The sequence below is a fragment of the Schistocerca americana genome, chromosome 3 (assembly GCF_021461395.2).
Source record: "Schistocerca americana isolate TAMUIC-IGC-003095 chromosome 3, iqSchAmer2.1, whole genome shotgun sequence".
NCBI classification, from domain to species: domain Eukaryota; kingdom Metazoa; phylum Arthropoda; class Insecta; order Orthoptera; family Acrididae; genus Schistocerca; species Schistocerca americana.
In genome coordinates this window covers 555,146,177-555,163,494 of record NC_060121.1, presented here as the reverse complement: position 1 = coordinate 555,163,494, position 17,318 = coordinate 555,146,177, and the positions used below count along the sequence as shown (strand labels likewise).

General features: G+C 41.6%; 1 protein-coding gene across 1 annotated transcript in view; it reads left to right on the top strand.

The window, feature by feature from the left end:
* Positions 1–17,318, top strand: part of LOC124606218 (gamma-aminobutyric acid receptor alpha-like) — a 75,408-nt gene that overhangs the window by 35,916 nt on the left and 22,174 nt on the right. The window contains exons 4-7 of the mRNA XM_047138192.1: positions 6,931–7,065; positions 7,159–7,311; positions 9,154–9,314; positions 9,457–9,612. Coding sequence (XP_046994148.1) covers positions 6,931–7,065; positions 7,159–7,311; positions 9,154–9,314; positions 9,457–9,612 — 605 coding nt within the window. The remainder of the gene's footprint in view (positions 1–6,930; positions 7,066–7,158; positions 7,312–9,153; positions 9,315–9,456; positions 9,613–17,318) is intronic.

Here is a 17,318-nt window from a genome sequence, read left to right as displayed (position 1 = left end):
GTAGCATGACGCGACAGCGTGGACGTGAACCGTATGTGCAGTTGATGGACTTTGAGCGAGGGCGTATAGTGGGCATGCGGGAGGCCGGGTGGACGTACCGCCGAATTGCTCAACACGTGGGGCGTGAGGTCTCCACAGTACATCGATGTTGTCGCCAGTGGTCGGCGGAAGGTGCACGTGCCCGTCGACCTGGGACCGGACCACAGCGACGCACGGATGCACGCCAAGACCGTAGGATCCTACGCAGTGCCGTAGGGGACCGCACCGCCACTTCCCAGCAAACTAGGGACACTGTTGCTCCTGGGGTATCGGCGAGGACCATTCGCAACCGTCTCCATGAAGCTGGGCTACGGTCCCGCACACCGTTAGGCCGTCTTCCGCTCACGCCCCAACATCGTGCAGCACGCCTCCAGTGGTGTCGCGACAGGCGTGAATGGAGGGACGAATGGAGACGTGTCGTCTTCAGCGATGAGAGTCGCTTCTGCGTTGGTGCCAATGATGGTCGTATGCGTGTTTGGCGCCGTGCAGGTGAGCGCCACAATCCGGACTGCATACGACCGAGGCACACAGGGCCAACACCCGGCATCATGGTGTGGGGAGCGATCTCCTACACTGGCCGTACACCACTGGTGATCGTCGAGGGGACACTGAATAGTGCACGGTACATCCAAACCGTCATCGAACCCATCGTTCTACCATTCCTAGACCGGCAAGGGAACTTGCTGTTCCAACAGGACAATGCACGTCCGCATGTATCCCGTGCCACCCAACGTGCTCTAGAAGGTGTAAGTCAACTACCCTGGCCAGCAAGATCTCTGGATCTGTCCCCCATTGAGCATGTTTGGGACTGGATGAAGCGTCGTCTCACGCGGTCTGCACGTCCAGCACGAACGCTGGTCCAACTGAGGCGCCAGGTGGAAATGGCATGGCAAGCCGTTCCACAGGACTACATCCAGCATCTCTACGATCGTCTCCATGGGAGAATAGCAGCCTGCATTGCTGCGAAAGGTGGATATACACTGTACTAGTGCCGACATTGTGCATGCTCTGTTGCCTGTGTCTATGTGCCTGTGGTTCTGTCAGTGTGATCATGTGATGTATCTGACCCCAGGAATGTGTCAATAAAGTTTCCCCTTCCTGGGACAATGAATTCACGGTGTTCTTATTTCAATTTCCAGGAGTGTACATCTGATGCTCCTTGATTTGACTGTATTATCTAATTTAATGATCAACTTAGTGAAACCACATACAGAATGATATAACTCAATGATTCACAGGCTCCCTCAGCTTGGCAAAAAATGGTTCAAATGGCTCTGAGCACTATGGGACTTAACATCTGAGGTCATCAGTCCCCTAGAAAGAACTACTTAAACCTAAATAACCTAAGGACATCACACACATCCACGGCCCAGGCAAGATTCGAACCTGCCACCGTAGCGGTCGTGCGGTTCCAGACTGTAGCGCCTACAACCGCTCGGCCACTCTGACCTTCTGGAAACTAGAAATCTACTCTGTAGGAATCAGCATGGGTTTCGAAAAAGACGATCGTGTGAAACCCATTTTTTAGTAAGTGAGTCCATACAAGATTATTGAACGACTCATTGGGATTTTGAGTCTGACCATGCAGACACTTCTTCAGTAATTCAGGATTTGCCAGTTCTCTGTAAATAGGTTTTATGATATCCATGACTGCTGCTGGGATGGAATGTTCATGGCTGTATGAACTGTTTGAGTACTGGGTATTGCGGTAATTGCACCATGAATCAGGTCCAGGAGGGCAAAGGTGGTGTACTGGTTTTTCATCAGTTGACAGTCTGTTGAAGAAGGTAGCCCATACTGCGTGCTTCAACAAATCCTCAGTATTATTTCTAACGGCCATCCCAAAATTCTGCTGAAGTTCATCAATCATTATGTCTGTCAGCCCGCCTCTCATGGTTTTATCATCAGAAAGTTTCTTGTCTCTCAAACTTTGTTTCAACTCCCTCAACCCGGTGCCCATCCTCTTCTGAACATGACCAACACTGTTAACCTTTATAACACAGCAATCCACAGCCTTCTGTATAAAAAATTACAGATTTTATTAGATCTTGAAGTAATCCAAGTAAAAATTTTAACATTGTAAACTGGTGTAGATTATATTTAAAAAAATAAAATAAAATACTTCCCATGTGAGTTTATATGTGATGTAAATATATCATTTTATTCGGAAAATTGCAAATTTTATAATGAGATAAAAATCCGAAAATGTGAACAATTTTTTTCCGTTCTAACTCCCCTTAAATAAAGAAATATTTATGTCATCTTGGCTGCTGAATGCTTTTAGTAGCTGCTGAGTACCAGATTTAACCGTGCTTTGAGAGGTTACATGCAATGGTGTAAAGAGAGCTCAAATGTGTATAGTGGGATTTTTGAAAATTTAGTTTAAAATATTTGCATGAGTAAATTGGATTGGATCATTTCTGTGAATTCTCTTTTATGCATAGCACAAACAGTTGTAATTCTATAGCAAATGAAGTTTTGACACTTTTGCACGCCAACATCTTAACTCAAAATTCTCCAAGCTGCTAACTTCTAAACTATTCATAATATCACCCAAGAATTAAATTTCTGTTCAAAAAATGCATTGCATTACTTTCCTGTACCAAGTCTTATCTTTTTAGCAAGGTTGCAAATACCTGTACTCGTTTCTTAGTTTATTTACAAAAATCATAAGAATGTGCAAGATAATTTGATGCCCATTTCATCAAGACAAGTAACAGTTTCATTTTCAGTAGAAAGAAAGAAATCTGCTTCTTATTCTACTCTCTAGAAGTGGTTCATAATAGTTATGTTACACTCGGATGTCTGATGTAATCACGGGTATGACTAAGTTATACTCGTTTGTTTGAAACTGAGATGTTTCATCTTTGATTGTTTTTAGTAAGTCATCGCCACTCCAAGCTGAACAGTTTTAAATCCGTGTGTCATAGCACGTACCTCTTCACTGTACCTCTGTTTTATGCAAGTATAAAGAATGGATATCGTTCAGAATTCTATTGTAGTGTCTATTCTTAAAAACCGTTTATATTGGGAGTATCGTTCTGCAACGCAAATTTAAGGAAGTCTTGCACACGGTACTGCTAGTTCAGTGTGGAATCATGCAGTTGTTCAAAAACTCTTGTGACTGAAACTTCTTTTTCGCCAACTAAGATATTGGCAGCATCTCTGCACAAACTGTTTTTCACTTACAGATCAAAATCTTTCTGCAAACCATGACATGAAAACAATAGCAATACTGGAAACCGAGCCCTGTTGATGCACTGGACTAAAATAGCAGCAGAAAAACATGTCGCACCATACACGAAATGGCAGCTTCTGAAGTAAAAGTAATATCCTTCGCAATTGTAGCAGCAGCAGCACAATTGACACTTCTTATTCATGTTGCTCTTTTAAATACTATTATTTTCAGTTTTTTGCACAAACAATTATGAAAGGTCTAACGGAAGGGAATTGTATTCTTTCGAAATTTATACTACAACATATGGCTATCGATTAATCTATTCCATTCTAAATCCTGAAATTTCATTAACTTGTGTTTGCACTTATACTCCTTAAAATTCCGTATTATTTATCGTTTTATAGCCATTACTCTTGCCAGACTAAATAAAAAATTCCACTATGTTCCACGATCTTTCTCCAGTTTAGTTTCAAACAGCACAATTTTAACTTATAGTGGTTACCAACTGAAAATAAATTATTTCCAGAAATTCAGCATATAAGAATAAAATATATTTATTATTGAGTTCTTCGTTTACTCAATCTTCAGTGAGTCATAAACGGTTACAAAAAGATTGTCGCTGAAGCTCAAGACATATGTTTCGGGCTTAGAAACGTATGAAACTGAAGAAATGTGTGATAATATTAATTAGCTTCTCAAATATGTTAAAATAGACAAGAATACAGTCATAACGGAAGAACGGATGCAGTTGTCGGTAAAGATAGGAAAAAGAAAATACCGAGAGAGTTCGGCCTCGATAAGTGAAGTGAGATGGAAGACGTATTAATAGAATTCTGTGCTGTGTTACTTGTTACGAACATCTTTATCGAGAGCACGTCGAGAAGGAAGTAGGCATGTAAGGGGATCAAAGAAAATATCGGAGTGACTGTACTTGGTTAAAAAAAAGATTCTGTAACCAAATTAAAAACTGGAACAGTTATCCAGGTACTGACGTCGTAATTGACCATAACCCAGTACTAATGAAGTTTAGTTGACATTTAATATGGTATAGAGAAAGCAGCCGATAATTTGGCACCTAGATAAGCAGGAAGAATCAAGACTTCGAATGCATTGGAATAACATATGACAAAAGAAGAAAGTCACTTACAGGAGTTACTGGTATGGAAAAACAATATAATTCCCGTAAAAGAGCATGGTAAATGCAGCAGAATAGGTGCTATAATTGAAGCAGCTACCCATGGATGACGGATGACTAACTGGAATTAGCGAAGAAACAAAGAAAACGGAAAAGGGTTGAAAGTGACCATAATATCGGTCATTCAGAAATGAAAGTAACTGATAATGGAGAAAACTTTAAAAAAAGAGGAAATAGTGAAAATATGTTATGCATTGATTACAAAATTAAGAAGGATAACATTGATCTTGTTAATAGAATAATATTCAGTTACTTTAAGTAGTACAGTCACAGTCATTAGAGATGTTAGTTGGCTGAAGCAGAAAATAAAGGGAGAAGATGAAATCAGTACTTGGAGAAACGTTACAGCAGCCCATAAGAAATTAGTACAATTCAAAATTAGGACGTTGAGTAAGATGATGGTTGGGGGAGAGTAAATGATTTGATTTGTATTTTAAAAATGTTTATTCTCATGGTTATAAGGCTAATCGGTTGAGCAAAAACTATATTAGCATGTAAATGAGATTTATAAAACTGGGGATCGCATGAATAAGAACAGTATCAAGTATTAGTGAAGTATTGCATCAAAAATTCCACAGGAATACTTTAGCCAAGACAGGGAAGGAAAACTGAATGTAGATCAGGAGAGGATCAGTTCAGGTCTAGGAGAGGCAGGGGTATTAGAGAAGCAATTATAGCTCTGCGGCTATTAATAGAAGGCAGATTAGAAAAAAAGACACGGAAGCGTACATTACATTAGTAGATTTGGAGAAGGCTTTTGATAATGTTGAATGAAAGCAAATATGAGTATTTTCAGCTCCTCGTCAGTGTGGTATCAGATACAGTGATGAAAAGGTAATCTGTTATTTTGTGCGAAGGAGATTGGACTGGCGAGTACTATGGAACGACAGGAGAGGCCCAAATGAAAACAGCTATAGGACAAGATCATCATTTCTCGTCACTGATATTTAATTGTTATGTTGAAGAGGTGATGTGGAAACAAAAGACTATTTCGATGGATCGCCGAAAGTTAACAGAAACTGTGGGTAGGTACGCTTGTTTATGGCAATAATATGCGTATAAACCAAAAAAACTAAGATAATTTGGTGAGCAATAGAGCAAGCTGGATAGCTAAATTTTCATCTTGGAAAACCTCTTGCAGAGTTGAAATACTTTTGCTAATCACAGAAGCTGATGGATAAAGAAATAAGATCCATGAAATACGTAGTAACTAGGATTATACGAGACAATAGGACTTATTTCAAAAAGACACAACTGATATCAACCAAAAATATAGATCTCGAGACAACAAGAAGATTAATGAAAATCTGTACTTGCAGCTTAGATGGAATGTTCGAGTAAGGAATGAAGACGTCCTGCAATCGGTCAACGAGAGGAAACTTTTAATAAATGGTTCAAATGGCTCTGAGCACTATGGGACTTAACATCTGAAGTCATCAGTCCCCTAGAACTTAGAACTACTTAAACCTAACCAACCTAAGGACATCACACACAGCCATTCCCGAGGCAGGATTCGAACCTGCGACCGTAGCGGTCGCGCGGTTCCAGACTGAAGCGCCTAGAACCGCTCGGCCACACCGGCCGGCCAAAACTTTTAATAAAAAATATAATTAAATGAAGATAGAAAATCATCACTGGTGAAAATTTAATTGAACAAATGGAAGGTGATAACTGCAGTGGCAATCCTAGATATCAGTAAGTAAGGCAGGTCGTTTATAACGTACGATGCGGCAAATGTGCTAAAATGGAAAGGATAGGTGACAAGCGATAAAAGTGAAAGAATAGACTACTGCGCCAAACCAGCCTAAGGACCGATGACCACACCAACAATAAGCATGAGGAGTATGAGAGAGGAGAGGATGGTGGTAATGTCCACCGCCTTGTAAAGTGGTCACGGGTTCCAGTCCTACCTCAGGTTTTGACGTGTGTTTTAAATGTGCCGTCACTGTATAACTTTAATGGATGTAACAGAATACCCTGGATATGTGAAATCTTCAGGGTCAAAATTTTATAAACAGTACAGGAACCTAAAATGATTATTCTGAGATATGAAATATCTTCGATGTACCTTTTCCACATATCTGCTATATTGTCTGCGTTAAGTAGTGGAATTGCTTTTGCCCTTTTAACGTTGACGACTTTGCTATTAAAATCTCCGGAAGTTATTTTGACTTTCCTTTATGTTAAATCTGTGCTTCGGACACTTCTTTTTCGAGTTGTTCATCTTTTTATCTGCAACCCTTTCGCTTCCCAGCACTTCATATTCATTTCATTTCTGAGTGTCTTAAATTGTTGTATTCCCATCTTTTCCTGATCATTGTTATATTTTCTTGTTTCGTCGATCAGCTGCAATGTTTCTTCTGCTGCCTACAATTTCTTCGCACCTGTTTCTAACTGTCTTTGTCTGTACAACATCTGTAAATAACGTTTTTAGAAATGTCCAATGCATGTTACCTATCGAATTTTTAAGCACGTGATGAAGCGATGGCAAAGAGCGTGCTCACCCTTGCTGTTGCAGATGCTTACACGACGAGGCACCTGGTGTACCAGTGGCAGTCGGAGGGCAGCGTCAGCTTCGTGGCCGGCATGGCGCTCTCCCAGTTCGACCTCATGGGGAACCCGCAGAGGAACCTCACCTACAAGCGGCGAGAAGGTCGCTAACACCCTCTCACAAACATTCGTCTGAGTTTCAGACTTTTCAAAGCATTACGAATAGTGGCCGACAGCAAACTGTTTTTGTTTGCAGGAGAATTCTCCGTCCTCCAAGTGAACTTCAATCTCCAGCGGCACACAGGCTATTTCCTGATACAAGTCTACGTACCTTGCATCTTGATAGTGGTTCTCTCGTGGGTATCCTTCTGGATACATCGAGAAGCAACTAGTGATAGAGTTGGACTGGGTAATACTCATAATAATTGTGCTGAGATATCTCTCAAAATAATTGTAGTTAAGAGGCTACTCGTCAGAATTTAATATAAAGTTTCCTATTGACATAAATAGCGTACACCTTACAACGACTTTGCTCATAGCAATTGTTCAAATAGAAGACCGTCAATCCCAATGAACGTGCATAATTTTTCTTGCACTTTGTCACGTATAAAATCCATGCTACAGAGCTGTATCAATCTTCTTTATTACTATTACCGGTTTCGATAATTCACTACCTTCTCGGAATGAAAAGATTAACATTGCTCAATGTCATAACTATTTCTGACATAGAAAACCACATATTGCATAATCATCACAGTTGCACATTTACATGGCGGTCGGAAACAGTCTGAGAAGCTTGTAAGGCTGTTACAGAGGAGGTTGTGCTGCGACATAATTGTTAAGAAAAAATTCGGTACATCGCGCCATTTCCGAGCTAATTAGCGTTGAAGTTAGCCAATTAGGCGGCTGCGCGCGCAGATTCAAGGTGCCCCGGCTGCGCGCGCAGATTCAAGGTGCCCGCCAGACACAATTAGTGCCAGCTGCTGTCATAGCGTAGATGATAGAGCACGAGGTTGTTCAGCCTTTGACTCGGGTTCGATCCTTACTTCGTCCCATGTCCAATTTTTGTATCATTCTCTCGTTCGGTTGTAGGAAACGATAGTTGCTGTCATAGCGTAGATGATAGAGCACGAAATTGTTCAGCCTTTCACTCGGGTTCGATCCTTACTTCGTCCCATGTCCAATTTTTGTATCATTCTCTCGTACGGTTGTCGGAAACGAAACGAAGATTAGTTTGACGACAACGTCTCTGGCGTGCCACTTGAATTTGCGTGCGCAAAGGCCTAATTGGCTAACTTGAATGCTATTTAACTTGTAATCGTCGCAACACCCTTAAAAGCATTTCGGTCTGTTTCTGACCACCCTTTGTAGAATTCCAACAAATCCTTTATCACAAAAAAGGGCACGTCCCATTAGAATAACTGATAACGACTACGTCGGTATCTGTTGTGTAGAAGAGGAGGCCTGTGTACAGAAGAGGAAGTTTTTCAACAAATTGATAGAAGAGAATGATAAAAAATATCTGAAAAGAAGAGTCAAATGCTTTGTGAAGGGATTAATGTAAAAGTAATAAATGAAATAGATTACGGGAACATGTGAAAGACCCTCGAAATCGCGTACAACAAATGGAGTGGCGATTGATAATTTAAAATTCAATGTGTAACTTTGAATTTTAAAAAAGTAGTAGAGAATATTTGCCTGGTGGATTATGATTTCGAGTACCATTCAAAGGCACGCCAAATATTTCTCTTATCTATTTTATTTCTTACTTTTAGACATACAGCGTCGCGAGCTTTTGACCGTTCTTTTGTTTTCAAACATTTTCATTTAAATTTCCAGGTTTTGTTCAAAAAGCACGAAATATAATGTATATCAAAATGGATCGGTATTGTTATTAAAAGTACAGAGATCAAGAGGAAGCAGAAAAGTATGATTTGTGCAGTAATTTCATATTTATTCTTTTATTTTTCAACGTGAAAGGAAGAATTTTCCCTCAAAGCACTAATTAAGCTTTCTTCAATTATTCCGATTAGTTTCAAGTAATGAAATCTCTTTTGCGAAATTAGATCCTCGCTGATGACCATTACCCACCCTTCATTTGGCTATGAAACTTCTGACAAAACTCCATTCTGTAATTTCTACAGAGTGTTATTTTCGCTCTGCTGAAACGATTAACCAAAAATTGTATTTAAGATATTGAGAAGCTAGGGCTGGTGCCTGAACTTGAGAGCCCTGTGTTCGGCCTCCCCAGGTATCACCACCGTGCTGACGCTGTCCACCATCAGCCTTGACAGCCGGACCGACCTGCCCAAGGTCCGCTACGCCACGGCGCTCGACTGGTTCCTCTTGATGAGCTTCTTCTACTGCATAGCCACCCTGCTCGAGTTCGCAGGGGTCCACTACTTCACAAAGGTGGGAGCGCTCGTCCTCTCCATACCACTATCTGAGAATCGCTGTGTTTGGTAGCTGCAGTGGCGTTGTTCTCACAATTAACCAGTGGTCTCACATTTGGCAAATTCCTTACAGTAACATCTTCGTTCCTCGTATTCTTCAGGTTGGTAGCGGTGAAATTCCCGTGGACGAAGAAGAATGGGAAGATATTGAGGGGCCCTTCGAAGAGACCTTCTCACCATCACCGGAGCCGGTAGAGAACAGTCCGGTTATGCGCACCGGCCGCAGACGCAGCTCGCTCATCTGCCCGATCTACAACGTAAGAACACCCTACCGACCACCTGGACCCACCTGTGACCAGCAATATTACTTTGTGGCAATATGTTGAAAAATTTTTTAACGTTGTTGCCAGCGCGTTAGTGCATCATACAGTGCAATCAGAAACTCTATATAAGGCCCATCTGCAGGCCATCAGTAGCAAATAAAATAGAAAACCAGCAGTTCTAATTTACCACTATTTTTATGTTACTTGTCTATGAATTCCTGTTGACACATCACTATCATTATATAATGGACACTTCTGACTATAGTCATAAACATTTATTGCATACGACCTTGATTTCAGCTTTAAAGCCGATTTTCTAGTGTAACATTGTTTTTAATGTGTTATGAAGGAAGGAGCCTAAAAGAACCACAGGAACTGACGTGTACAATAATAATCAAGCATGGACCCAAAGGAGGACGGTGGGGGATCTTGGGGGTTACGACACCCTCCACCTCCAAACAATATGTTAGCATAAGTGTCTATATTTTTGCATACATTAATTTCCAAATTCAGTTAACTTTCGGAGAACTAAAATTCTTTTAAATGACAAGAAACCCTAAAAAAATTACAAGTTTCGTTTAACACATAATACTTTTCAGTTACGTTCCACTTATTTAAACCACGTGGATTGGTTTCCAGCCTTACTGGCTGTATGAAACATTCCAGCCAGGTAAATGCACATATTCACAGGATAATTCCACGTGCTGCCAAAAATGACACGGTTCGCGAGTCCACAGATGTTACCTCGGTAACTACAGGAAGTATGGGAAAGGCTAGGCAGAAGAGGAAAGATCACTGATAAAAATAACAGCAAGGATAGCTTTCCAAAATATAGATGGAAACTATCGAAAGATACAGCATTCCCTCCATTTACATGCTCGCATAGCAGTACTACGTAGACGCCAGTTCACAGTGTTAGATGGTTCAAATGGTTCAAATGGCTCTGAGCACTATGGGACTTAACATCCGTGGTCATCAGTCCCCTAGAACTTAGAACTACTTAAACCTAACCAACCTAAGGACATCACACACACCCATGCCCGAGGCAGGATTTGAACCTGCGACCGTAGCAGTCGCGCGGTTCCGGACTGAACGCCTAGAACCGCTAGACCACCGCGGCCGGCCACAGTCTTAGAGCTAAGTGAAATACAGACAACGGTGAGTGCACATATCGTACAAATTATTAAGTTGTCGAAGTTGTGACAGTTTGTTGCTATTATAGTCCTTAAACCAACTGCATGGCGCAGTTACTTCCCAAAGTTTTGAAGATGTGCTATTCAGATGATGTATTTATCTGAATTTGCTATTTCTTGGAAGTTAAGCTGAAGCGATGTACTAAGCACCGATGTATAACCGAAATTACCAGTGGGGTGCTACTTACTGAAGAAAACAGTAAGTCGAACGTTTCGAGGTTTATACCCATTCTCGTCGATTTTGATGTTAGTGCGTATTCCTGCAAAGCATGCACGTGCTTTTGTTGATCGAAGAAACATAGAGCTCTTTGTTTAGTCTTCGCAGTATTCCCAGTCGGTTATTAAACAAATTCACAGGATGGCCCTTCTACATATACATCAGTACTCCGCAAGCCACCTAACGGTGTGTGGCGGAGGGTACTCCTGGTACCACTGGTTACCCCTTCCCTCTTCCACTCGCAGATAGCGCATGGGAAGAGTAAAGTTGGTAAACCTCTGTGTTAGCTCTAATTTTTCGATCTTTTTCATCGTGATCATTTCGCGAGATGTATGTGGGAGAAAATAACATCTTGTCAGAATCTTCCCGGAAAGCATTCTCTCAAAATTCCAGGCCTCTTTGTATCGTCTGCCACTAGAGTTCGATGAGTATCTTTGTAACGCTCTCGCGCCGACTAAACAATCCTATCATGAAACGCGCCGCTCTTCGTTAAATCTTCTCTGCTTAATCTATCAGTCTTGCTGGTAAGGGTCCCAGATTGATGAACAGTATCGTAAATCGGATACACTTTAACCGATTTTCAGATTCAAATGTGATTATCATGACTGTTTTTTTTTAATTCCTGTGATATTTACGGTAGTGAACACAGGTATGTATGGAAGAATTACATATTAATTAGTACAATACATTTTATAAAAGAAAAAGAAACTAACAGAAAAAATTGAAGGTGGTCAGGGGTAGCGTGGATTTGGGGATACATTGAGCAGCCTACAACTTCTCCATTGCTGTCAACTACTATTCCATTTGCGGTCAGTATTTCAAAAGCGTAATGTAACTTTGACCACCTCAAAATAATAACACTGATCCAGACTAAAAGAAAAAGAAAACCTAGTCCAGTACATAAACAGAGTGATCCACCATCTAAACTATAAATATAGTGGAAGGTACTATGCTGGAGTACCACACACATAGCTCCAAGTTTAGTTGAACGTAATACCTTCAATTTCATCCATCTTAAACCTAAACCTTCGTTTCAAAACATCCAATGTAGTTAGAACTAAGGTTATCTGTTCTTGATTTATCAAGTCGATATCTGGCTTTTGTGACCAAAGAAAACTTCATTCCTTATTCCCGGAGATATATGACGTTATATGTCATACGTGAATCACTGCCTGAACCACAAAAGCTTACTATTTGATCACTATATGACTGACTTTGTTTTTTCTTAGTTGTAGGTACATTAACAATTACAAATGAGCCTTTGTCTGCATAGCGATCGTTAATGTTTGTATTCCTTTATGCCACACTGACATTGGCAGCAATACGGATTAATCGCCGGCCGCGGTGGTCTCGCGGTTCTAGGCGCTCAGTCCGGAACCGCGCGACTGCTACGGTCGCAGGTTCGAATCCTGCCTCGGGCATGGATGTGTGTGATGTCCTTAGGTTAGTTAGGTTTAAGTAATCCTGCCTCGGGCATGGATGTGTGTGATGTCCTTAGGTTAGTTAGGTTTAAGTAGTTCTAAGTTCTAGGGGACTGATGACCATAGCTGTTAAGTCCCATAGCGCTCAGAGCCATTTGAACCATTTGAACGGATTAATCAAATGTGTATCTGTAGTCGTAGGGTAACAATGACTAGTGTACAGAGCAAGAAACAGAAAATTCATGCACATGACCTCAGAAATACTAATGAACTGAGGTGACAAAAGATACGCACGTATACAGATGGCGGTAGTAACGCAAAGATAAGGTATAAAACGGCAATGCATTGGCGGAGCTGTCATTTGCACTCAAGTAATTCGTGTGAAAAAGTGTCCGACGTCATCATGGTCACACCACAGGGAATAACAGACTTTGAACGCGTGCGGGATTTAAAAATTAAAAATGAGGCGGCTCTCAACTACTTACCCTCAGACTCGGTGTTGAAATATTAATAGTTTTGGGTGTTTTCGTTGTGTAGGGGCTAGGATACGTAGTTGGCGCATTACAAGCCAAATACTGCTGAGTCTACAGTATACAATTTGAACATACACCAGAATCGAATGGTCGAAGCTTCCTATTACTCGGCAATTGCGAATTTTGAATGTAACCTAGAAATTTATAAATGAAAGACTGCAATTAAATAAAATCTGCAGATACTATTTTTAACGACTTTAAATGATGGGCACAATAGCAGAAGTACCTTTAAGAATGCCGTTTATTACTGAAAAACACTTATTGGTGTCGATGGTCCAGCAATTAAATAAAATATAAGTTGCATAACAGGGAAACAATAGAGTCCTACTTCACGTAAATAATTATGAAAAACGACATAGCTCGCGAGATGTTCACTTCTAAACACATACTACGTCTACGTCTCCACTGCAGAAGCCACAGAAATCTCGCAAGTGCGCAAGTCGGCACTATGAAATATTTTTATCTCCCGCGACCACGTGCAAAACTGCCCCTCTCCCCAAGTCTTTCCTGCGCCCGCCCGTTGCTGCTTCCCGTCTAGCACTCCTCTGTCCTGTCCAGCACTCTTCCCCCACTTCCATCCAGTCTCCCCATTAAACGAGCACTGTGACTGGCTGGAGCGCTCTCGCCATTTCTCCAAGCCAACGCACACTCACAAACATATTGAAACACAAACAAAATACTGGATTTACATTTAAATAACTTGAAATTAAATAAATATTCCTACGGCTGCACCATAAACACGCTCTAACACACATTATTAAATACATAAACAAATTAAATAAACGTATATCAAAAGAATAGAAACAAAGTAGGCCAGTAGCCTAATGTCTCTGTGCTTTCTAAAACACAGTAAATATTTGACCAGTTTCTTCAAGAATAGTATATATCGGATATAAACGAAGACATAGACGAAGAAATATATTTATAAGCATGTTGCTACCGTTTTTTCGGGTAACTGTGGAGTACTTATGGCCTGATGCGATTAATAGTAATCAGCCACTTTGATCTCCAATAACGCATGTACTACTCAAGTAATTCATACCAATTTAGGTTTACACTAATAGCTGTCTAAAGACACGTCGATCGACAAAATCGGATGAACCATTTAGATTTTGGAAATTCGTTGCTGGGTGTTACTTGTATGATTTACAGTCACATAGTAAACTTTAAACTAATAAAGATATTGAAAATCTGATTACACCATCAGAATCGTCGTGCAAATAGTGGTAATCCACATGTTTTTTTTTAAGGCATCAAGATTCCTCTGGCTATTATTAATTTCTACATGAACTGTGAAATGCCTGCTATTATGGTTTCACAAAGTCCGCCATCTTTGGCACTCCCGGTGTACAAATATCCTTCATCGACACAAAGCATAGTCCTCGTCACACCGTCAACATGTAATTCCCAGTCATGCGATCAGCCTGGACCACACGCTGGGGCTACCCCTCTCGCTCCGGCCAATGTCCGGCACCACTTGATCGGCCTGCCGAGAGGCCCGCGCGGCCACACCAACTCCGAACTTAAAATATATTCAGGTCGCCACAATTCGCCCGTTACCTCACACACGGAACGGTAGTGCTTGGAGCTGGACGCATGGGACATTTCAATTCAAAAATCGGTAGGGAATTCAGTATTCCGAGATGCACAGTGTCAAGAGCGTGCCGAGAATACCAAGTTTCAGGCATTACCTCTCGCCACTGACAATGCAGTGGCCGAAGGCCTTCACTTAACAACCGAGAGCAACGGCATTTGCGTCGAATTGTCAGCGCCAACAGACAGGCAACACTGCGTGAAATAACACCAAAAATCAATGTGTGGTGTTCAACGAACGTATCCTTCGGGAAAGAGCGTCGAAATTTGGCAGCAGACGACTGACGCAAGTCCCTTTGCTACCATCGGCTCTCGTGGGCTCGTGACTATATTGATTGGTCACTAGACGACTGGAAAACCGCGGCTTGGTCAGGTGAGCTCCGATTTCAGTTGGTAAGAGATGATGGTAGGTTTCGAATGTGGCACAGACCTCAAGAAGCCATGGACGGAAGTTGTCAACAAGGCACAGTACAAATTGGGGATGACTCCATAATGGTGTGTGCTGCGTTTACACTGAATGGACTGGGTCCTCTGGTCCAGCTGAAGCGATCACTGACTGGTTCAAATTCAAATGGCTCTGAGCACTATGGGACTTAACAGCTGAGGTCATCAGTCCCCTAGAACTTAGAACTAGTTAAACCTAACTAACCTAAGGACATCACACACATCCATGCCCGAGGCAGTATTCGAACCTGCGACCGTAGCGGTCGCGCGGTTCCAGACTGAAGCGCCTAGAACCGCTCGGCCACATCGCCCGGTCCCGATCACTGACTGGAAATAACTACTTGGAGGCCATTTACAGTCACGTGGACGTCATGTTCCCAAACATGTTACCGGGCCACGACCGTTCGTAATTGGTTTGAAGAACATTCTGGACAATTCGAGCGAATGATTTTGCCACTCTGATCACTTGACATGAATCCCATCAACAATTAAGGTACATAATCGACAGCTCGGTTCGTACGCAACATCCTGCACCGGAAACACTTTCCCAGTTAATGACGGCTACAGAGGTAGCATGGCTCAATATTTCCGTAGGGAACTTCCAAAGAGTTGTTGAGTCCATGCCACGTCGAGTTGCTGCATGACACCGGGCCAAAGGAGGTCCGAAACGGTATTGGTAGGTATTCAAAAAAATGGTTCAAATGGCTCTGAGCACTATGCGACTTAACTTCTGAGGTCATCAGTCGCCTAGAACTTAGAACTAATTAAACCTAACTAACCTAAGGACATTGTAATTCTATCAGAGACAGCAAAGGACTTGGAAGAGCAGTTGAATGGAATCGACAGTGTCTTGAAAGAAGGGTATAAGATGAGCATAAACAAAAGCAAAACGAGCATAGTGGAATGTAGTCGAATTATGTCGGGTGATGCTGAGGGAATTAGATTAGGAAATGAGACACTTAAAGTAGTAAAGGAGTTTTGCTATTTGGGGAGCAAAATAACTGATTATGGTCGAAGTAGATATAAAGTGTAGACTGGCAATGGCAAGGAAAGCGTTTCTGAAGAAGAAAAATTTGTTAACATCGAGTATAGATTTAAATGTCAGGAATACGTTTCTGAAAGTATTTGTATGGAGTGTAGCCATGTATTGAAGTGAAACGTGGACAATAAATAGTTTAGACAAGAAGAGAATAGAAGCTTTCGAAATGTGGTGCTACATAAGAATGCTGAAGATTAGATGGGTAGATAACATAAGTAATGAGGAGGTACTGAATACAATTGGGGAGAAGAGGAGCTTGTAGCACAAATTGACTAGAAGAAGGGATCGGTTGGTAGGACATGTTCTGAGACATCGAGGGATCACCAATTTAGTATTGGAGGGCAGCGTGGAGGGTAAAAATCGTAGAGGGAGACCAAGAGATGAATACACTAAGCAGATTCAGGAGGATGTAGGTTGCAGTAGGTACTGGGAGATGAAGAAGCTTGCACAGGATAGAGTAGCATGGAGAGCTGCATCAAACCAGTCTCAGGACTGAAGACCACAACAACAACAACCTAAGGACATCACACACATCCATGCCCGAGGCAGGATTCGAACTGCGACCGTAGCGGTCGCTCGGCTCCAGACTGTAGCGCCTAGAACCGCACGGCCACTCAGGCCGACGGGATGTATTCCATAACTTTTGTCACATCATTGTGTACTGACACATACGTGCATGGGAACAAAAAATTAGTTAGTGATCTGTTTTGAGAATTGATCAAATAACATACGTGCTATAGTTGAAAACGCCGATAGCTTTCCAGGTAAATATCTATGGATTTTGCGCAACCAGATTGAAACACATTTTCGCGTACAACTTCAGTTGCAACAGCTTCACCAACTGTTGCGTAAGAAAATCGGCACTATATGGCGCCATCTAGCTTATATTGATGAAATTTTACCACCAAACAGTATAATGTAAACACTCAACTGAAAACCTGAAGACACCTGTAAAACTTTTGGTGTGTGAGTGGTCAAAGTAACCACGACGGTCAAAGTATACCCGGTTTACGATACTCAAGCCGCTTCCTTCGTGAATGAGTTACGTTTCATTAAGAATCTTAAGATTCTTCCTACTATTTGTTTTACGTGGTCATTCCACTTAACGTCGCCCTGGATAGTTACTCCTAGATGTTCTCCGGTATATACTGCTTCCAGCAATTGGTCATCAATAGTGTAGTTGTACAGTAGTGGTTTTCTTTTCCTAAATATGCACAATATTTACATTGATTTACATTCAGGGTCAACTGCTGCAGACTG